Below are 23,114 nucleotides of genomic sequence, written 5' to 3'. Positions count from 1 at the left end.
TACTAATGAGGGTAAATGAAGGCGGATGAGGGTGAATGAAGGCTAATGGGAGTAAATGAAGGCGGATGAAGGCTAATAGTGGTAGATGAAGGCGGAGAAAGCTGAATGAAAGCGAATGGGGACACTGAAGGTGGATGACCGGTGAATGAATACTGATGGGGTAGATGAAGGCAGATGAAGGTGAATGAACGCTGGTGGAGGTAGCCGAAGATGAATGAACGCGAATGGGGCTAGGTGAAGGCGGGTAGAGGTGAAGTAAAGGCTAGTGTGGGTAGATGAAGCCGGCTAATGGGGATAAATGACGGCGGTAGACGGTAGACGAAGGTGAATAAATGCGAGTAGGGGTAGATGAAGGTCAATGAAGGCTAATTGGGGTAGATGAAAGTGGATGGATGTAAATGAAGGCTAATGCCGTGATGGTTGAAGGCGGATGTAGTTCAATAAAGGCTTATGGGGGTAAATGAAGGCAGATGAAGCCCAATGAATGTTAATGATAAAGGCAGACAAAGGTGAATGAATGCCAGTGGAGACTAATGATGGCGGATAAAGGTGAGTAAAGGCTAATCGAGGTAGACGAAGGTGAATAAAAGTGAATCTGGGTAGATGAAGACGGATGAAGTTGAATCAGGAGGGTTGATGGGAGTAAATGAACGCAGATGAGAGTTACACAAAAAAGCGGCAAACAGTTCGGGGAAAATCCACTGCCATTTTCACCTTTCACTTATGCAGGATTAGCATAAGCGCTATTGGCAATTACCTTGATTAAAGATGAAGATTCACCTACGAATCATTCCAGATAAAATTCCCCACTTAGTTTCCTGCAAAGTTATCCATCCACTCTGATCCATCGGAAAGAGAGACGATAAAAATGTGCGCAAAAAATATGAGATTCAAACTGTGGCTTTTGTGCATGCGTCAAAAACAAAACTGAAGCTTAATTACACCCAATTTGTAAGAAAGTATACCATTAGTGTACGAGTTACAAATCTCATTTTAAGCCATTTCCAAGCTATATAGCATGAAAGCTGGTCCAAAGAAGAGTTGGTAAAAATGTAGGTATTCGCTTCTAAAATTCTAACGGCAAGGTGTTGAGGGGTAACGTAACTAGCATCTGAAATTAAAAATAAGACAAAGACACCATTGATTTACCTACTTTTATTATTTATTGAAGAGGTTTAATTCAAAATAATTTATCATGCGTTGTTTACCGATACGGTGTAAAAAAACTCTAAGATATAAATACATTTTTACAGTGGCAAATGTAACGATGTACAAATAGCTATGTTCTTTGTGCAGCCGATTCAGATAGAATGCTTTACTACATGGGCTGCCTCTACTACAGTGGGGCCGGATCTCTTCACACGCGGGTCAGCTATAGGAACAGCCAGCCTATTAAAACAGAAATAGTGACATTAGTATTAGGCGTAGTCTAGTTGGATCGCACGCGGAGGACGGAAAGCGCAAAACGTGACCGAAGAGGTGCGCGCTCCCCTTGAACGCGCTTCTATTGTAATATAAATATAGGACAGAGAGGCGACTGGGACGAGTCAGGTATTAGCCTGTTCCACACTAAAATGGCAAAAAGTAGTTTCCCTAAAAAGGATTATAATTTTTGCAGCTTTTGATTCCGAAAAGCGCACAAAAGTTGACACTCTTGAAATCAAGTTTCAGAAACTTCACACACCAGTCAAGGTAAACTTTCGCGTGAAAATTGAGCGATACTTGACAAGACCCCGGGGACAAGCCTTTATTTTACCGCGCCCTAGTGGAGTGTTATATGAGTGGCTATGAGCCTGTGAATAAGATCCACGTTACTCCAATCTTGGTAGACTGTGAGCGGACTCTTACTAGTTAATCGAGTTGAGAATAAGTTGAAAAGGGGCGAACAAAACGGGAAGGAGATTACAGGGAGCTGCTCGCCCTCGCGAAAATCGTAAAGACTGCTAACAGTCTACATTCTTAATTGGAGAAGGGGGTGGAGTTTTCGACTTTTCTCAGTGCAAATCGAGCACCACACGTAGCAGCCTTTATAAGAAAGGAAGACAATAAAAAAGGAGGTTTAATTCACAGAACTGATTTCTTGATGCACAAAAACAAGCCAACAAGTACAATGGAGAGAGGTGTTGACCCTTGCCACAATCATAAGGAACTGCTTAGAGTCCACAATCCTGGGGGGAAGGGGATGTGGATGCTTTGCCCGGGAAATCGGCACCTCAAATGACAATCTTTTTAGAAAAGGAACGAAAAGGAGAATGGAAAGGAAATCCATAGAATTGATTTATTAATAGTCCTATCCAACCTCGTTCCGGTGGCCATATTTGTGCCCCTCAAAGGGACACCAACATGGCGTCTCCATACAAAGCCTCATAATTTTCAGAATATCTGGCATATGAATTATCGCACAGACCTGGTTCTTGGCCAGGCTTTCTGTATATTTATCTTCTTTCATTTCCCAGATTCTGGACTTTTTCTATTGACAGGTTAGAATTTTTATTTTTGATGGCGTTCAAAATTCGTGCCCACTTTGTACAACGCTTTTTTACATTTTTTTAAGCGCTTATCCTGGGGCGCTTATCGTCATCACATTTCATTCAGTCTTACCTGACATTCGTTTTGCTGTTGACAATAAATAGTGGGTTGTACTGACTCAAGATCTCATCATTGACTGAAATACCTGAAAATAACAAAAAAAAAATCATTTGTTAAAGGTACAGTTATCTTGGGGATACCAAAGGGCTGCAGTGTCGCCTGTCTCGTTCACTCACAGGCGGCCCAAGCTCAATATGAGAGTTTGCCTGTACAGATGGAACTTGGTGCGCTCTCTTTTGTGTTACTTCTGACGCTTCAAAGTAGCGCGCTCTGTTCTGTGTTCGTTTGTGACACTAGAACTTAGCTCACTCCATTTTGTGTTTCCTTGTGGCACTACAACTTAGTGCGCTCTGTTTTGTGTTTGTATGTACAGCTACACCTTACCTTACCCCATCTTGTTTTTTCTTGTACAGTTACAATTTGGCGCGCAATGTTCTGTGTTTGTTTGTACAGCTACAACTTAGCTCGCTACATTTTGAGTGTGCTTGTGACACTACAACTTAGCGCGCTCCGTTCTGTGTTATTTTGTCCAGCTATTTAGCACGCTTGATGTCAGTTTGTTTGTGACGCAACACCTAAGCGTGCTCTTTTCTGTGTTTCCTCGTGACGCTACAAACTTACCGCGCTCCATTTCATCTTGTTTTGTTGTTGACAATTGCTTGTGATACTACAATTTAGCTTGCTCCATTTGTGCTTGTTTGTAACGCTACAACTTAGCTCGTTTCATTTATGTTTGTTTATGACGCTTCAACTTAGCTCGCTCCATTGTGTGTTTGCTTGTGCCTCTACAACTTAGCGCACTGTGTTCTGTGTTTGCTTATACAGCAAAACTTAGCTTCCTCTATTCTGTGTTTGCTTGTGACGCTATAACTTAGAACACTTCGTTTTGTGTTTGTTCATGACGCTACAACTTAGCACGTTCTGTTTGTGTTTGCACGGTACAGCAAAGACTTAGCGCGCTAAATTTTGTGTTTTCTTGTACGGCTTCAGCTCAGCGCGCTCTCTACCTGGTTTGCCTGCACAGCTACAACTTAACACGCTCCTTCTTGTGTTTGTTTGTGGTGCTACATCTTTGCGCGCTCTGATTTGGGTTAATTTGAGTCGCAAAACCTAGGCGCGCTCCATTTCGTCCGTTTACATGTAAAGATCTTTTTTACCTTACTCCGTTTTGTGTTCTTTGTACAGCAACAGCTTAGCTTCCCTCATTTTGTGTTTGCCTGTATAGACAGAACTTGGTGCGCTCTCTTCTGTGTTACCTCTGACGCTTCAACGTAGCGCGCTCTGTTCTGTGTTCGTTTGTGACGCTACAACTTAAGTCGCTCCATTTTGTGTTTCCTTGTGACGCTACAACTTAGCACGCTCTGTTCTGTATTAACTTGTGACGCGACCACTAATCGCGCTACGTTTTGTTTCTTTCCGACGCTACAACTAAAAGCGCTCCATTTTGTGTTTGCGTGTACAGCTACGCCTTACCTCACTCCGTTTTGTCTTTGCTACAAATTGGCGCGTAATTTTCTGTGTTTGTTTGCACAGCTACAACTTATAGCTCGCTTCATTTTGTATTTGCTCTTGATGCTACAACTTGGCGAGCTCTGTTATCTGTTTCCTCGTAAAGCTACAACTTGGCGCGCTCTGTTCTGTGATTGCCTATACAGCTACAACATGGCGCGCTCTGTTCTGTGATTGCCTATACAGCTACAACTTGGCGCACTCCGATTTGTGTTTTACGTACAGCCACAACGTACCTCACTTCGTTTTGCCTTTCCTTGTACAGTTACAACTTAGCACGGTCCTTTTCGTGTTTGCTTGTACAGCTACGTACAACTTAGCGCGCTCTGTTTAGTAATAACTTAGCATGCTTTTTTTTTAAGTTTGTTTGTGACGCAACATCTTAGCGCGCTCTAGTCTGCATTTGCTTGAGACCCTATAACTAATCGCGTTTCGTTTTGTTCGCACGCACAGTTACACTAATACCTTACTCCGTTTTGTCTTTGCTCGTACAGCTACAATTTGGCGCGCAATGTTCTGTTTGTTTGCACAGCTACAACTTAGCTCGCTCCATTTGTGTCTGCTTGTGACACTAAAACGTAGCGCGCTCCGTTTTGTGTTATTTTAACCAGCTAAAATTTAGCGCTCTTGATTTCAGTTTCTTTTTGACGCAACACCTAAGTGCGTTTTTTTTCTGTGTTTCGTTATGACGCTACAACTTACCGCGCTCCGTTTTATTTTTCTTGGTTATTGACGCTACAACTTAATTCACTCCATTTTGTGTTTGCTTGTGATGCTACAACTTAACTCGCTTTATTTGTGTTTGTTTATGACGCTTCAACTTAGCTCGCTCCATTTTGTGTTTGCTTGTGCCCCTACATTTTGGCGCGCACGGTACTGTGTTTGCTCATGCAGCTACAAACTTGACGCTCTCTGTTCTGTTTACTTATACAGCTACAACTTAGCTTCCTCTCTTCTGGTTTTGCTTGTGACGCTACAATTTAGCTAGCTCCGTCTTGTGTTTGTTTGTGATGTTACATATTTGCGCGCTCTGATTTGAGTTAATTTGGGACGCAATACCTAAGCGCGCTCCATTTCGTGTTTGCATCTAAAGCTTTAACTTGGCGCACTCTGCTCTAATTTGCATGTACAGCTAGGACTTTAGCTCACTCCTTTTTGTCTTTGCTTGTACAGTTACAACTTGACACGGTCTGTTCTGGGTTTGCTTCTATAGCAACAGCTTAGCGTCCTTCATTTTGTGTTTGCCTGTAGAACTTGGTGGTCCTTCGTGACAGAACTTGATGCGCTCTCTTCTGTGTTATTCTGACGCTACAACGTAGCGCGCTCTGTTCTGTGTTCGTTTGTTACGCTACAACTTAGCACGCTTAGTTTTTGGTTTGCTTGTCACGCTACAACTTAGCACACTCTGTTCTGTGTTTGCTTGCACAGCTACAACTTAGCACACTCTGTTCTGTGTTTGCTTGCACAGCTACAACTTAGCCAGCTCCGTTTTGTGCTCGCATGTACGGAAACAAATTAGCGCGCTCCATTTTGTGCTTTCTTGTACATGGTTCAGCGCGTTCTGTTCTGGGTTTGCTTGCACAGTTTCAATTTAGCACGCACCGTTTTTTTTTTTTCATCCTACATCTTAACACACTCTGATTTGAGTTTGTTTGTGTCGCAACACCTTAGCGCGCTCCATTTCGTGTTACATGTAAAGCTACAATTTGGCGCGCTCTGTTGTTCAATTTTGCTTGTACAGCTACAACTTGGCTCGCTCCGGTTTGTGACAGTTCGTAGAGCAACAACGCTGCGCGCTCTGATTTAAGTTTGTTTTTGACGCACCACCTCAGTCCGCCCAATTTGTGCTTACATGTAAAGCTACAACTTGGCGCGCTCTGTTCTATATTTGTTTGTGCAGCAACAACTTAGCGCGCTTTGATTTAAGTTTGTTTGTGACGCAACACCTAAGCGCGCTCTGTTCTGTATTTGCTTGTGACGCTACACCTAATCACGCTTCGTTTTGTGTTTGTTTGTGACGCAAAAACTGAGCTTCCTTCATTTCGTGTTGCCTGTACAGATAGAATTTGATGCGCTCTCTTGTGTTATTCTGACGCTTCAACGTAGCGACTTCTGTTCTGTGTTCGTTTGTGACGCTAGAACTTAGCTCGCTCCATTTTGTGTTTGCTTATGACGCTGAAACTCTTAGCGCGCTTCGTTTTGTGTTTGCTTGTGACGCTACAACTCTTAGCTCGCTCCATTTTGTGTTTGCTTATGACGCTAAAACTCTTAGCTCGCTCCATTTTGTGTTTGCTTATGACGCTAAAACTCTTAGCGCGCTTCGTTTTGTGTTTGCTTGTGACGCTACAACTCTTAGCTCGCTCCATTTTGTGTTTGCTTATGACGCTAAAACTCTTAGCTCGCTCCATTTTGTGTTTGCTTATGACGCTAAAACTCTTAGCTCGCTCCATTTTGTGTTTGTTTATGACGCTAAAACTCTTAGCGCGCTTCGTTTTGTGTTTGCTTGTGACGCTACAACTTAACGCGCTCTGTTTTGTGTTTGCTTGTACAGCAACAATTAGCGCGCTCTGGTTTAAGTTTGTTTGTGACGCCCCATCTTAGCCCGCTCTACTCTATAATTATTTGTTTGTGGCGCTAGAACAAATCGCGCACCGTTTCGTGTTTGTTTGCGACGCTACACCTCAGCACGGTCCATTTTGTGTTCGCATGTACAGCTACACCTTACCTCACTCCGTTTTGTCTTTGCTACAACTTGGCGCGCAATGTTCTGTGTTTGTTTGCACAGCTACAACTTATAACTCGCTCCAGTTTGTGTTTGCTTGTGACACTACAACTTAGCGCACTTCGTTTTGTGTTTGGTTCTAACGTTATAACTTAGCTTACTTCATTTTGTGTTTGCTCGTGATGCTACAACTTTGCGAGCTCTGTTATCTGTTTCCTCGTAAAGCTACAATTTTAAGCGCTCTGTTCTGTGATTGCCTATTCAGCTGCAACTTCGCGCGCTCCGATTTGTGTTTTATGTACAGTTACAACGTACCTCACTTCGTTTTGCCTTTGCTTGTACAGTTACAACTTGGCATGCTCTGTTTTGTGTTTGTATTAACAGCTACAACTAAGCGCCCTTCGTTTTGTGTTTGCTTACGCAGCTACAACTTAGCGCGCTCCATTTAATGTTTGCATGTACAGCCACCACCTAGCTCGCTCCGTTTTGTGTTTGCTTATATAGCGACATGTTAGCTCGCTTCGTTGTGTGTTTTCTTGTGACGCTACGACTTAGCACGCTCTTTTTAGTGTTTGCGTGTACAGCTACGTACAACTTATATAGCGCGCTCTGTTTTGTTTTCGCTCGTACAGCTACCACTTAACGAGCTCTGTTCAGTGTTTGCTTGTTTAATTAAAACTTAGCGTGCTCTATTTTGTGTTTTTACAGCTACAACTTAGCGCTCTCTATACTGTGTTTGCTTGTAGAGGTACATCTTGTTTTTGTTTGTGACGCTTCATTTAAGCGCACTTGGGTGTGTCTGCTTGTGACGCCACAACTTAGCTTGCCCTATTTCATGTTGGTTTTGTTACACTAAACTAGCGCGCTTATTTTGTACTGTTTGTGACGGTAGAAACTAGCCGTCTCTGTTTGTTTTTGGCTTTGTGTGTTTGTAATAAACTAGCCTTCTTTGTTTTGAGATAATTGGTTAAAAGTTATAAACTTGCTTAATAGTCAGATTGAAATAAAGAAACATACCATCTAGGTACTGCTTTAGAACTGCTCTTAGCTGCTGATTTTCTTGTAAGAGAGTGTGCTTCTCTTTATCAAGAGCCAGCTTGTCAAGCAAAACCTAACAAAAAGAAAATACAGCGTTGAATGCCTTATCCATAGCTAACAAATGGTTTGAGTTACGAATGAATCTTAAACTTAAATAGTAAAATAAACCTACTTACACTTTCACAAGGGTAATCGGCAAAAAATGCAGAAAAGGAAAAACTACACATTCTGTCATGGTCCACTTTATAGGGTAAATTGGAAGATAGGAACATAGGAATGAAAACGTTTTGCTTGAGTGGATTAAGGAATAATAGTCGCAAGTTATTTTTTAAGACTTAACCCACGATTAGGCGGTCCTTCTTCCCCTTTTGGATGTTTGTTTGAGCTGTGAAAATCATCTTGGAAATCTTCTTTAAGTTATGGACAGAAATAATCCCAGGTGGGTCGGGAGGGTGGTACCTCAGGGCCTTATTTTGTCCTCTGTGTCTGAACTTCCCTTCCACACCCCGAGGTGCACTACAAGCTACTACATATGGCTAATCTTAACTGCTTGCAATTTATATGGTTTGTAGTTAGTTTGACAAATTTACAACCACCATGCAGCTGAGGCTAAACAGTGTGAATAGTGCTGTTCACAAAAAAAATATCAAATCACAATGCTGCACCTTGCCCTGTTGTATAAATGGCTACCAGGGGATTTAATGCTGGGGTAACCATGCAATGGGCTGACATCCCATCCAGCATGGGTTGGGGAGAATAGAAATATTCCTTGTCACTTCATACTGCAGAAACCAGGTAAAAATGTTCCTGCCTGATGAGCTAATTGGCTGAACTGCAGACTTTACCTTTGCCTGTCCTTATAAAACAAACTAAACAGTTGAAGCCAGCACTCTACAACTGATAATCTTGTTTATTACATACCTTATTGTATCTCTTCCAAAAATTTTCCAGAGCAGAGTATTCATGAAGAATCTGTAAGTTACGCAGCAAAGCAAGGGTTATAATTAAATGCATTGTGTGACCTCTCCTCTAAATGATGTTTGTAACATCTGCAGTAAACTCGACACTGCTCTAAACTCATGCACTGCCGTGGATTTTGATGGAGCTATCATTTTCTTACACGTGAAAAAGCACTGTTGCTGGCTAAATCTTTAATAGGAATGTAAAGTCAACAGTCATTAAATGTCTTTTGTTTGCTAAAAAGGCAGTTGGTTATGGTGAAATGTTGTTCCATAATTTAATTAAAAACATTAACCTGAATTTAATTTTGACTGGTAACATTATGATATTATTTACCTCTGGCTCAATTAATATTGTTAAGGGGATTAATCACCAATATCAACTTCACCTTGCAGCAAATAATTGTTAAATTGTACATTCGTTTGAAAAGAAGTTGTAACAACAAAGACTGATCAGTCCCCTGGAACACAGTTTGGCAATGCTCTTGGAAATCATGCATTGTGCGTGCAACCTAACTAACTACTCTGTAAGTTGCACCGATTTCCAAATTTAACTGAAGGATTCTAACAATTGAGAAGACAGATGGTGAGCACAATGTATAATAAAACCACTAAAATACGTCAGTAAATTATCTAGGAGAGTAATAGTCTTTACCTCAGCCAGTGGCTCAGATGGAGCTTCCTGCATAGCAGCTGCTACATCATCATCTTCCTCAGGAGAAAGAGATGACGCATAAAATGGAAGAACTTTTTCAGCTTCTGTCTCCAGTTTACGACACATCTCAGAAAGTTTAAGAATGCGCTCACCCTAAAAACCAGATGAAATGGGCAATAGTGTCATATGCATTCTGTAAGACTTGTTACTTCACATTTACATTTATGGGGATATTACCTTTTTGGTTTGACAAGAAGTCTGATTTGCAAAATGTACCATTATTTTATAAAGTGAAAGTAAGTTATTCTTTTCACGCTGAGGGTATTAGTGTTTACCTTTTCACTTGTCCTCTTGAGTTCTTTGATTGCTGCATTACTTTGAAGTGTGAGCTGAGTAAGGCGTGACCTAAAGAGAGATTTCACAAGATATGAAAAAATACAATTTCTACTTATAAGAGCAGGAATTAGGAAAACTTGATGAAATAAATAGATGAATGCGTAGGTGGGCAATGATTATTCCTAACCTACAGATAACTCAGAGTCCAAAATGTTTTAATTTCATTGTTTTAATATTTTTGTGTGGAAGTTCCCATCAAAGAGTTATGATTCTTTACATTATGTGGCAATATAACTGTTATGAGAAATTATTGTTTATATACCTTTCTGAATCTCTCATCTTGTTCATTTCAGCTTTCAAGTCATGAAATTGAGTTGCAACTACTTCTCTTTGCTAAAAATCAACAATCATCAAAACCATCAATAAAGAATAATACACATCAATCTACAGAGTACCATTGTTAAACCCAATGATATCGCACCTGACTTCCTATGGCTCATAAATACTTGCACACTATTCTCTTGGGTGTGTAAGAGCCACTTTCTCCCCCTTCCCCCCAAGCCACACCCTTTTCTTAGGCCAAAATGAATAAGGGCAATACTGTTACTAGGAAATTACACTCTCGTTGGCCACCATCACCTGCTATTAATAAATACACAGCAACCAACAACAGTGTAAACTGTGCAAGATATCAAAGCTGATAACATTAATAACTGGCTTAGGCCATTTATGAGTAATAAATAGGGACCAACAAGAACTGTAAGGTGTTAAACTAAAACCCACATAAGGCAGTAAAATGATCTGCCCAGGTTTGTGTCCTGCAAAGACACAATTTGTTAATATCTATTACTTTATACCTCTTTAATGAGTCTGTTTCTTTCATCACATTCTTTAGCATTGCTTGCCATTTTAGCCTTTAGCTGGGAAATGTTATCCTAAATGAAAATCATGATGTAAAGTTAAAAGATCACAAAAATGTTGCATTGCTAATAGCACTCTCAACATGTAAGTCATTCCCAAAAGGATGATATATTGACAGCACTGCCATATTAATAATTCCACAATGAAATTCCTATGAGTAAAAAGTACTGTAATTCCAGATTTCCTTGGTTAATGCAAAGCATAGAGTGACATTATTATTATAATAATGCTTTATAATTATTATAGTGTATTCTCTGCCCTTTATGGAGCTTTTCTGGGATAATGAAGCAAATAATTCAAATGGACCACAACATGGTTAAAAATCTCAACTGACAGGAGGCGAACCAGGTGGCTATTTTACAGGCATGACCGAGGATTTGAACTTGCAACTACTGAGAGCAAAATCCAGCTAGTGGTCAGGGTTAGCCTGCATAGCTGGCGGTATTGTGTAGTAGTCGAGTGAGATTTGGTGGCGGAGCCGTCACGAGCGGCGAAGCCGCGAGAAATACCGCCTGCCAGAGAACCATGATTTTTCGAATGCCGCCCACTTTTGTCACGTTAGCTGATCCCAATTAAATCAGCCAATCAAAGAGAAATTAGTTTAGAAATAAGCGTTGACAGGCTAAACACGACTCCTAAGCTCGTGACAATGTGAAACGTGACCTTGTGAGTTTGCTTGAACAGAGGTTTTTTTTTATTTTCTCGGCTCTAGCTCGAAGGTTACTAGCACTACACAGTGCATGTATCATTCTAAACTTTGACTGAGTAAATCTTTTTTTGCAACACTAGGCTTAACATTAAAAGGCCATGAAGCTGGTTTGTTACATGCATACTGAGTAACCATTTCCGGTGGTTTATTCTTCTGTAGGTGTTCCTGATAGGATTTGATCTCAGATGCAGTTGTAAAGTGTTTTAATTTTCTTTGACCTTTGTTTCTTATGGCTAAATTAAGACAATTCCAGCGCTGTGAAGTTTAAAGATGCCATTTCGGCAATTTGGTCATCATTTATGCTCTTTCTAAAGCGGAAATCACAATCACTCTACATGTACGTCTTCTCCAGTTTGCCATCTGCTCCCTAAATTGGGAAATATACGCGAAGGCTCATCTAACATGATTGACATATGTATGGCCCTCGACCAATCCGTTTCCCCGCACACTGGTGTGCGGACCATTCAAAATACCGGGGTTTTCTGGCAGGCGGTATTTCAACCGCCTCGTCCCTACTCCTTTTTTTTGGAACACGGCTCCACCGCCAAAACTTTAATCTCGCACCCACACAATACCGCCAGCTACGCAGGCTAGGTCAGGGTGGGACTTGAACTCGGGGGCCTCCAGGTTACAAGTCCAGCGCTCTAACCACTCAACAACAATGCCTCCCATAATCAGCCCAGCAAAAGGAAAAAAAATGAGGTGAGAAAAATGAAAGAGGAGGGGAGGAGAGAGTCAGAGCACATGCTCAAACTTCAGAAGGTAAAATTTTACATTTGGATCGAACTAGCTTCAAAACGCAACTTTTGGCAAAATTACCAGGAGCAAAGGTTAAATAACTCCCACAAATGATGATCTCTTAAAAGTGACAACTTACAGATAATGACACAAATTATGGTCGGAAATTTTCCATTCTTTTAAACATTCTCCATGTATCAGTCCAAATGGCCCTCATAATGCATTTTTGATATGTAATGGTCAAAATTTTTCTTTAGTTTTATGATTTTTGACTTCAGAGCACTAAATTACATGATAGAAATTTTTAATTTCCCATGTCACTTACAGTAATTATAAGTCTGGAAATCTTCAACTCCCCAACTTCAACTCTACCCATTTCTAAACACTCTGGCTCCCTAGCCAGCTAGCCACTCCTATTTTGAGAAACAACTCTTTTATGTGGCACAACTACTCATTGCCCCACAAAAAAATCTGGGAAGTCTGTATCATAAAGGAACCAGAAGTGATAACGCAAAATTTCACCCGTTCTTTTGGGCTATACCACTTCCCTCTGAAAACTTACAGAAAAGGTTTCTAGGTCCTTAATACAAACCTGTATTCTCTGAAGTTTTCTCATCTGGGTCTCTATTTCATGAGCACTTTTCTCATCTTTAGCTTTGAGATTTTCAAAGGCCAGTTTTCTTTCCTCTGTTGTCTCATTGTAATTCTTCAGGGCCTGAAAATAAAATTAAGAACAATTTGATTACCAATAATAAAAAGAAATCCAAGCTAAATATTGATAAAAGCAATTTTGCTTTAAATAATCAGGTACTGATTCTTATTGTCTACCTGAAAACTTTTATAACTTGCATTCATGCAGCTGGCTGTGTCTCTTCTTTGCTCACTACCCGGTTTGTCAAACATGCTTTTTAAGGTTCATCTAAGAGTACAAGTGCTTACTTGTTGAAATTGCCTCCACAAATCTTCCACTGTTCCCTCCAATTGTATTCTTAAAGCATGCTTTTCTTCAAGGTTCTAATAAAGATAAAAGTAAGAAATACATTACTTTACAACACACGTTCAAGGCATGTTCATCAAGTTATTGGTATGCAGCGAAAGTTTTATTGAGATGAAACAATGTGGCAGATATACCTTGTGGGCATATTCCAGAAATGGTTAAGCCGTTATTGTTATTGAGTCATTAATTCAAAGCTTTCTTAGCAAACTTTACCACTAACAGTTACCTTGTTTTTTATTTCATCTCTGAGGCTTTGAAAGTCTTGCTTAGCGTCATTTTCCAGTTCATTCCACTCTTCTTCCATAGCAAACATGATGTCCTGTATGTCATGCATTTCCTTTCTATGTTGACTAACTATCTTCATTCTAAAAATAACCAAATACGTTTTAAAGATCTGCACAGCATCAAACGATGGTTCTCAAAGTAAATTTCATGAAGTTTTATTTTTCTACACCCTATTCGTTAATTTTAACACCCAATCTTACATTTAACAGTATCTCAGAGAAACAATAATTTCATAATTTCTTAAGCTACAATCTCATCACCTTTCTGTGTCAAATTCTTCTTTTAGGATCTCCTGTTCTTGATCATATTCATCTTGGGCTTCTTGTAGCCTTCTTTGTTGTAAATCTTGAAAGCAAAGGTGCAAAATGAGCCATTCACAGTGAACTTAAATTTCACTAGTTTGATCATCATAATGCATAGGCAAAATGAACACTGATGCAAAGAAAAGAATTTCTAGCATTTCTTTTGTCATTGTAGCTGTCTCAACTTAAATAAAACAAATTTACCTAGACCACTTCATGTATGCCTCTAGTTAAGAAGGCTCATAAAGGGTGCTACTTGTAAAAAGATTACTAAGTTTACTTCTCTCAGTCCAACTCCGATCTATCCGTGTTTATTTTTTTACTTCAACATCTTCATTCAGTATGTACATGTCAGCGAAACAATAATTTATCCTTCACAGAATATGCAAAAGGTAGCTGTATTAACAAAATTACAACCTAAAGTCTTTCAAGCTGTACATACCTATTAACCTGTCCACATTCTGTAAGTGACTTCTAAGAGCCATTTGGTATTGTTCTTCAGCTTCTTCAATATCCTTCACTAGAGACTTTATAATAGCCTCTTTTCTGTCTATTACACGCTCAAACGTTTGACTCAGTATCTCTATGTCTTTCTTCAGTTCTTGTGATTTAGCTGTTCAAATTGAAAAAGATATAGCATTAAACAATTCAGTGTAAAATTTTAAAAGAGTCTTTAAAACCTTCTCTCATTAAAAACTTGCTGCCACATTGAATTTGATGTTATATGAAAAACAGACATAACATAACTGTTTAGTTCATACTTAAGCTGTGCGTATAACCATGTTCTGATTGAGAAAACTGCATGGCTTTATCAAAAACATTGTTAAATATGGCTGTAATTATGAGGATTCATTTCAAGCATTTTATTACATCACAAGGGAAAAACGCATTTGACCAGTGGTGTGCGACAAATGCAGACTGCAGACTGTCAAGTAAGTGAGGTAAGCATTGCTGTGAAATGCTTTAACAGATTCCCTATCCCTAAACTTTAAGTCTTGTAAAAGTCTAATTTGGGGATAGGAAACCTGTTTAAGCATTTTAAAACAAGTCTGCAAGTCTGCAGTCATTTGTCGTACATCGTTCGACCAGGGGTGCTTACAATAACACAATCTCCCCAGGTGGAAATTTTTTTCGTAAGCATAAAACAATAAAATTTGACGTAATGGAAGAGTAACTCCCTACAAAGTATATCAGCTTTACAGATACTCTGAGAGCAGAGGTTACATTTTCGCTGGGTTAGCTGGCGTGCGAAAAGTAGCCTCTGCCAACAGCCGTTCAATTTTCTATCATGCATGTGCGAAATTCGGCACATAATACGCAAGCAAAATTAATTGTCAGGTCTGTTGTCAGATGGCATGAGTTTTGCGGGAATAAAAAAATTGTGACAACCTGATGACTCGATTCTGCTACGCAAGACTCACCCAAGACTCACGCAATGCTCTAAACCGCTCAAGAACAGGAAAAAACCCATTTTGTTAATTTATTTGTCCAGATTTCTGGACAGATTTGAATGGTTTTCGGCAGAGGCTATTTTTTACATGACAGCTCACACAGCAAGAATGTAGCATCCGCTCGCAGGGTGCTTTACAGACTCAAAAGAGTAGAAACATTGAACTGCTTCAAATCACAGCCCATATTTTCTGAAGCTTCCCAAACTGAATTCCTGGTTTTTCCATGTAAATGGCAAGAACCCCAGATGTTGTCTTCGGCTTCATTGAGAAGAGATCTGGGTACGAGATTATGACTTTTGACCAGTAACAGCTGAGATCAATCAACTGTAACAAGTCAAGGATGTGACTGGTCTTTATGATAGGATCTTTTGAAAACTAATGGATGGTTTTAATAGTGAGAGCTGACCTTCTCGCATTATGACTCTCCACTGGTTTTGAAGCTTGTTCAAATTAAATTTTGTACTTTTTTCTTCTTTTGACAATTTATCCTAGGAAAAAATATAAAACAAAATCATAGAATTAAGAGCATAACACGTGTAATGAAGCAAGAGAACGTTAGAAAAGTGCTTTTACAACACCAAGAGCAAAGAGACGAGGTTTAAATTTAGCAAAATAATGATTGCCTTTTTGTCATCACCTTCAAAAACTGCGTTAACATGTCCTCTTTTTTCTTCCTCATTTCTTCTTCTGCTAACCGTTTTTGCTCCATATATAGAAGCCTCTCTTCTTCAGTCATCTTAGCAAGTTTTTTCTTGCCCGATTTCTTTTTCTTGGGCGGCATATTTGGTAAAAAATTAAAGAAGTTTAGATCTGTCAATGCAAAACAAGATGGAGTTGATCAGTTGTTGCTGTTGACAACATTACCGCTGGTTTTACATATTGTTGGCTCAATACCTTGCACCCAGGCCCATCTCGGTCATTAGCTCAGATCTGCGAAATCTAATAACTTGAGAACTTCTTGAAAATTCATTTTTCAAAACAGACATATCTAGGTTTATATTTATAGATGGTTGAAAAAATGAAGAAAAGGAGAATTGGTGTCGTAGGATTTGGACACCTAGGTGAGATTCCCGGGCGGAACAGGGAGGGAGGGGGGTTGAGTCTGTTTAGTTTTGCTCAGCCAAAGTAGATTTCGTCTCTTTTAGCTCTGTTTGAGAAGGGCTAATTTTTTGTCTAGCCTGTTCGCAGACCCACTGTTTTCTCTTTAGAGATCGCCAAGTGCGCGTTTAAAATTTATAAACCGTGATTTATAAACCGTGCGCAATGGGAGGAACGTCTGTGGATAGGCTACGAGGAGTTCACGCTCATAGTTGCATCATGGGTAATCAGGGCAAGATGGCGGGAAATTCAAAGATTTGTGTTGGAATTCAAAGCCAGCTAATTTTTCTTGAATTCATATATTTGATGCTTTCTGTTTGAAAAGAGTAACTAACGAGTTGAATACAATACACTAAATCTGGAGTGCAAAGTAGTCTGAGATCAGTTTTTAAACAACCTCAATTTTCCCACAGATTGGCTGTAATTTTGATACTGTCGAGTTATTACAGAAACCGTATGGGAAAATGAGGTTTTCTAAAAACTGATCACGGACTTCTTTTCAGTCCAGATTTAGTGTATTGTTTCTTTGAACTCGTAAGTTACTCTTTTCAAACGGAAGAATCAAATATATGAATTCAGGAAGAATTAGATGGCTTTGAATTCCAATACAAATCTTTGAATTTCCAGTCATCTTACCCTGATTACCTATAATGCAACTATAATATTCTTTTTGTTTAAATATCTCTCTTTTTTAGGGCAATATTTAGTGGAGGAAATTCTTAAAAGAGATGACCTTGAACTAAGCTTTGTTTGGAATAGAACTGTAAGTGAACTCAGGGGAAAAGTCGATGAAAAATACATTTTGGAAAATCTGCTGTCCTTCCCAGACAGGTGTGTTAATTAAAAGATGTATTGATAATTTAGAAATGAAGTTTATCCAGTCAGTGATGCACGTGGCTCACAAAAAAATCTGAGTTCTCCAAATAGGAGTTGAACCTTCAATCTGGCCACTAGCCCAGATGCTTTCAGTAAGCTACAGGAGACTCATGATATATAGCTAAGGCCATTCTCCACTTTAGAAAGGACAAGGGAAATGGAGCCAAACTGTGTCCCTCCTTTGTTTCTGGGATTTTTTTCTTGGGGAAGCGCCGGTCAGCTATTGGCCATTTTTTTCCCTGTCCCTAGTAACAGCCCCAGAACAGTCAGGACAGTTGCGTCTTATTTAGGATACGTCTTATTTTTCCTTATATACAGCTATTTCAAAAAAGGTTGTCGGAAAAAGTGTACGTGACAATGCCGAAAGGTGTTGTCGGAGGTTTTAAGTTCACTGTTCTTCAAAGAAATTTGCAAGAATGGCATGAGAGGCCATGGACTTATGTTTGCAAGTGCTAAAGGAAAGAAACAGTAGTGGGTTCGACAGCTACAGTGTCAGGAACAGGTTATTGATCATATCCCATATTACCTTACGGGATTGTCGCCTGCACAGTTTTTCCGATAACCTTTCTCAAAATATCTCTATACGGCACTGTTGAGAAATCCACCAGGAACTGCAGGGAAGCACAGAAGGTTCTAGCTGCAGCTCCGAGGCCAGTAACATAAATTATACTACTGTATTAACAAGTAAACTACCTACTCAAATTAAAACTGGTACTGCAGAAAATTTTACAATTATACAAAAAGCTGATAAGAAATTTATGTGATACCAGGAAATATATATTAAATTTTTGTCAAAATATTGTTGTCTTATTAGCAAGTTCTTCAGAAAAAAATAAAACAATAATTATATTGACATGTCATGGGGACTATTATCCTCAATAACATTTACCAGATACCAGTACTGATACTATTGAAGGAAGTTAATCCTACCACTGAATAAAATTTTAACTTTTCACAGGACTCCAGACCTGATTGTAGAGGTTGCCCACCCTTCCATTACGGTGAATTATGGGGAGGGTTTTCTTGATGTTGCAGATTATATGGTAGGTGCTTTCTCCAGGAGAATCAGGGAGCTTTACTAACAACAGTCAACTCTCTCTTAACAGACTCGTCCTCAGTAAAACGTACACCTATGATTCACAGGTCCCAACCTTTCTTCACTCCCTTTATTTGACCCTCAATAAGATGGATATCTCTCTAAGAGGAACACTAAGTGCCAGTCCCAAAGATGTCCATCTTGGAGAGGGTTGACTGTTATTTGTTTTTGGCTTCCTCCTCCTCAAGCAGAAAGCTAAAGCCAGTTTTTCCAAATTAGGTATATGCAGATCGCCATATTAGTACATGATACATGATAATACAAAAGCCATGTCTTATGACAGTATAGTGGTAATTAAGACAATATTAATGTGTCTCAAATAGAATCGTGATTTCTCTTGGATTTCCTTCATGAAATTTACTGTAATTTTTCCCTCAGTAACTCGAACCTACCGCTAAATCAAAGTTCTTGTTTCCCTTCAGATAATTTCTGTATAATTATACCCTTGATAACTCAAACCAATTGTTTGGATGTGTGGCAAGTTGAAAAAAAATGTGCAGCAGTCCGAAACATTGAATTTATTTCAAAACAACCATGTATTGTTTGTCTTTACATTTTTGTGAATCAAGCTTTTTTGCTTACTTATTCTTTTTTTTTTAAATCAATATTTCTCTCGTTGCTCTTGAAGTGAAGTGTGCATGGTATTTTGTATTCCTTTCCCATCCCATTTCCTAATTATTTCTGGTCACTTGTTTCAAACTCCCGATAACTCAAACTTTTTTCTATTTCTCTATAGCTAGAAGGATCGAGTTATTGGGAGTCAACTTTACTACTATATATATATTTTTTATTTTTCAAGTAAATAAAATACCACTTAGCAGGGGTTTTACTGTTTTAATGATTCCTTCTTCTGCCATATTAAGATTCTCAAAGGGACTTGGACTTTGAGGTCCTAAATTTTTGCTTTGTGTGTTTGTTCATTAGATAGGCTCACCCACCGCTTTGGCAAACCCAGATATTGAGAACAAGCTGAGGGACAAAGCCTCAAGTGGAACACACGGAATTTATATACCAAGTGGAGCATTATGGGGTGGCGCAGACATCAAGAAAATGGCAGACAGGGGGACGTTAAAGGTGCACTGAAATGATGTTGAATTAATTCGTATACAGTCAAACCTCTCCTTACAGACACCTCTATAATATGAATACCTCTCTATTACAGAGAGTTCGTTTGGTCCCAGAAATGCCAAAAATCATACATTCCCAACCTCTACAATACGGACACCTCTGTAAAGAGGACACTTGGTTCTGTCTCTTTGGTGTCCGTATTAAAGTAGTTTGACTGTATAAAGCAATTTGCTTGCTAGGGGGTCTAGAATGTCAAATAATTTATCATGACTGAGGTCTTCAAAATGTTCTATTTCTCCTGCAAATCTTGGTAAGAACATTAGTTAATGCCAAAGTCATGGTATTTCATAATTCAGACAGCTGGAAATGGAAATTGGATATTTTCCTCTCAAATATTTCCTTTCATTTGATTGTCAAAATTATTTTTTGTAAACAAAACATGAAATGCTTACCATTTTATTTTTTAGCTCACTTAATCCTTTATATACCATGCCCGTCAGCATATGCTATCCTTCACAGTTATTTTTGAACTTTATTTCTCATTCAGGGACTTAAAGTTACCATGAAAAAGCATCCTTCATCTTATAAATTGAATGAACCACTCAAGTCAGGGAATGCACAAGTCAAGTCAGAGGCAACAGTTCTATATGATGGTAGTTTTTTGTTGTTACTGTTGTGTTTTGTTGTTGTTATTTCTAAACATTTATGTCATTCTATTTTTGTTGTCCTCCAGGTTGTATTCGTGACCTTTGTCCTTTAGCTCCAAATAACGTGAATACAATGGCTGCCGCAGCTTTGGCAGCACATAATCTGGGATTTGACAAAGCACAAGGATGCATTGTGGCTGACCCAAGGCAAGATACAACTTTTGTTCAACTAGTTATACATAATCCCCAGTTTTTCAAAGCTGGATTAGGATAACCCAGGATTAATGTGTAAGGCCTGGTTCTCATATGCTGCCTGTACTGCCTGGGCTACTTCTCGGACAAATTAGAACATGCCCCGCTAGCTACTAGAGCCATCACAGAGCTTTACCGCCGGCATGCCTCCATGCCAGCGGTAAAGACTGGAATGACTCATGTTGCTGGCCACTTCTGTTCTCACATCAGAACAGTATCTCAGGCAGTATCGGCAGCCATGTCACAGGGCATGCATTGTCAGCATATGGGAACCAGGCTTTAGTGTGACTGAATGCTTCCGTTGGTTCTTTTTACCTACAATTTGATGTTTGGACCCTTTAATCCTGGATATATTTAGCAATAATCATCCTTCAAATAACCATGGTTATCCATGGAACAACTAGGCCCAGAGAAACAATGAAATATTTACAATGCAGGCAGCATATAAATTTAAGGTTGCTGGGGACACCTTGAGCTCTTTGTTATGCATTTATTTTAAAGCGTATGCAAGAAGTACAGCCACTGATATTGACAGGTTTACGAGATATTCATAACTGGATAAAAGATAGCCTGCGTGCAGACGATAACTAAACTCTGATTAGTACCAGAGTTTAATTTCATCTGCTCGCAGGCTAGATAAAAGATGACAGTGCATAATTTGGAGTGTTCATGTGCACATGAGACACACAGACTGCAAGCACAAAAGTAACAAATGGGCTCTGAATCAAACCTTGTTTCAGTGATAAATAAAACTAAATAAATCTTTAGAAATTTCAGCCAAATTTAATACCATGAAACTCCTAGTACATTTTTTTTTTCGCTTCAAAAATCCTTGAACACATTGCAGCTTATAAACAAAATGAAATCGTGGAATGTATTCAGCCATAATTACCATTATTACATATCTTGGTTGGAAACCATGCTTTAGTCAGGACACCTTCAGGAGTCTCAAAATTTGACTTTTCTGACAATTTTATGTCCAAGAATTCAGCACAGATACAAAACTTCACGAGCTGGCACTGCAGAGGGGTAAACTTGGTAGACTGTAGTGTGTTATGTATTGACAGAGTTTGCTCACTTAAACGATTATTATTTTGCTGGCAAACTTTAAATTGCAAAGTCTTCTCAATACATAACACACTAAAGGTTTTGACCAATCATTAATTTTGTTAATAAAATCAAGGAGTGCAGTCTTCTATTCTTTCCACAAACTTGGACACAAAATCACGATTTCCTAATTGGGTACAACTGTCTTAAAGTATCGCTGTAAAGCACAATCTACCAAATAAAAAACAACCGTCCTAAACTTCCATCATTTCACAATGTCTAAATAAAATTTTATCAAAATCACCTCTAAAACAGCCGAGATTAAATAAGGATTTTAAGATGTAGCACAAGCAAAATTTTGCCCTATGAATCTATTCATAGATAGGTGTCCCCCACGGCCTTAACCCTTACATAAATCCATTTTGTTATAAATATTTCAGCCTTGAGGCCCATATTGTGGAGGTTGATGTCTTTGGACCAGGGGAAGTGCAGAACCAGTTTACAGTGAAAACAGTTCGTCACAACCCTGCAGTTGTAGGAGCTGTTACGGGAAATGCAACGTATGCCTCTTTCTTGAGCAGTTTGTTGGGTAAGAATTTTATCATTTTTGTTATGTCAAGTCCAGGAATTCTCACTCCTTCTTCAGGATGTTTCTTGGTGTTGTGGAAACCATTGTCAGTTCACTCACTCATTTTTGTTATGTCAAGTCCAGGAATTCTCACTCCTTCTTCAGGATGTTTCTTGGTGTTGTGGAAACCATTGTTGGTTCACTTTTTTGTTGTAGTGTGGGTATTGTTCAGTATCATTTCAGTCTTTTGTATTGCGTCATTAACCATTTAAGTCCCAATAGTGACCAACATCAATTTTCTCCTAACAGTATCCATAGACTGTCAAGATATTGGGTTATGAGAGTTAATAAAATGATCATCTAAGAGAAAATGCTCTGACCTTTTATCAAATTCTCAACACATTCTTTAAGGAAATATATAGAGATCAGTTTGGAGAATTTGTATGTGGATATTGGGGCTTAAAGGGTTAATGTTTTGGTGATTACGCCCATCAACAACACCAAGTAACTACCCTTTTTCAGTTCTCGCTGTAGCAAGATAAACAAATGAAACAGTACAAACTTTAAAAATTGACAAATGAGGTTAATAACTAGGGTTTAATACCACTGACTGACAATGCACACAACTCACTTTGTTTCTAAAGATAACCACTGCACATTTGAAATCAGTGGAAAACCAGGAGGATGATATGCACCTCCCTTCCTCACTCCTAGCTACTATTCCATGTCCATACCCACCATGCAGGTTATCTATAAGCTAAAAACAAGAGTAGTGAACACCCTTTTATCCCATCCTGGCTAAAAACGATCACATTTTAATGGCCTGAAAATTGTGAACAATTGGCTCAAAATTCTATTGTTTCTTTTCAGGAGCACACAGTCAAGGTCCTGGACTTCATCTTTGTTGAGCACAACATATGACACATCCCCTGAAAGTTTCATTACCAGAAGCGCCATGAGTTTCTGATGTAACTAGGGCCTCATAAAGCTAACAGCTGACATGTTTCACAAGAAACTGTGATGCTGTGTGGACAATTAAGTGGAACAAGAAAATTGTCGCTGCACTTCTGCAATAGTTAGTCATACCTTGGCAAAACTGGGATCAGGCCAAAATATTTTTCTCCCCTAAAATTCACGTGGACTTGCCATCTTGTGTAGACAAGTACATGTTTATAAAAAAGATGAAACCTAGCAATAAAACTGTTACAAAGAAAAAGCTTTGTGTAATGTATTGAATGTTCCAAAATATAA

The 23,114-nt window shown here is 39.0% G+C and overlaps 2 protein-coding genes across 2 annotated transcripts; one reads left to right on the top strand and one right to left on the bottom strand.

The window, feature by feature from the left end:
- Window positions 1-1,140: 1,140 nt before the first annotated feature.
- Window positions 1,141-16,074, bottom strand: LOC140952975 (dynein regulatory complex subunit 2-like). Its single transcript, XM_073402442.1, has 15 exons — window positions 15,849-16,074; window positions 15,618-15,699; window positions 14,203-14,373; window positions 13,719-13,803; window positions 13,400-13,538; window positions 13,116-13,190; window positions 12,769-12,891; window positions 10,666-10,743; window positions 10,131-10,201; window positions 9,808-9,877; window positions 9,473-9,625; window positions 8,780-8,830; window positions 7,838-7,931; window positions 2,602-2,674; window positions 1,141-1,389 (listed from the first exon to the last, which is right to left on the bottom strand). The coding sequence occupies exons 1-15, from the start codon at window positions 15,990-15,992 to the stop codon at window positions 1,302-1,304; spliced, it is 1,497 nt and encodes a 498-aa protein (XP_073258543.1). The 5' UTR covers window positions 15,993-16,074; the 3' UTR covers window positions 1,141-1,301.
- A 56-nt stretch (window positions 16,075-16,130) lies between these two features.
- LOC140952998 (aspartate dehydrogenase domain-containing protein-like) lies at window positions 16,131-23,008 on the top strand. The gene is made up of 8 exons (XM_073402470.1): window positions 16,131-16,272; window positions 17,005-17,140; window positions 18,144-18,228; window positions 19,206-19,355; window positions 19,897-20,002; window positions 20,083-20,203; window positions 21,736-21,884; window positions 22,734-23,008. Exons 1-8 carry the CDS (start codon window positions 16,218-16,220, stop codon window positions 22,769-22,771), a joined length of 840 nt encoding a protein of 279 aa, XP_073258571.1. The 5' UTR covers window positions 16,131-16,217; the 3' UTR covers window positions 22,772-23,008.
- Window positions 23,009-23,114: the final 106 nt, after the last annotated feature.

This window comes from Porites lutea, chromosome 11 (genome assembly GCF_958299795.1).
Source record: "Porites lutea chromosome 11, jaPorLute2.1, whole genome shotgun sequence".
NCBI classification, from domain to species: domain Eukaryota; kingdom Metazoa; phylum Cnidaria; class Anthozoa; order Scleractinia; family Poritidae; genus Porites; species Porites lutea.
This window is presented reverse-complemented; position numbering and strand designations above follow the sequence as displayed.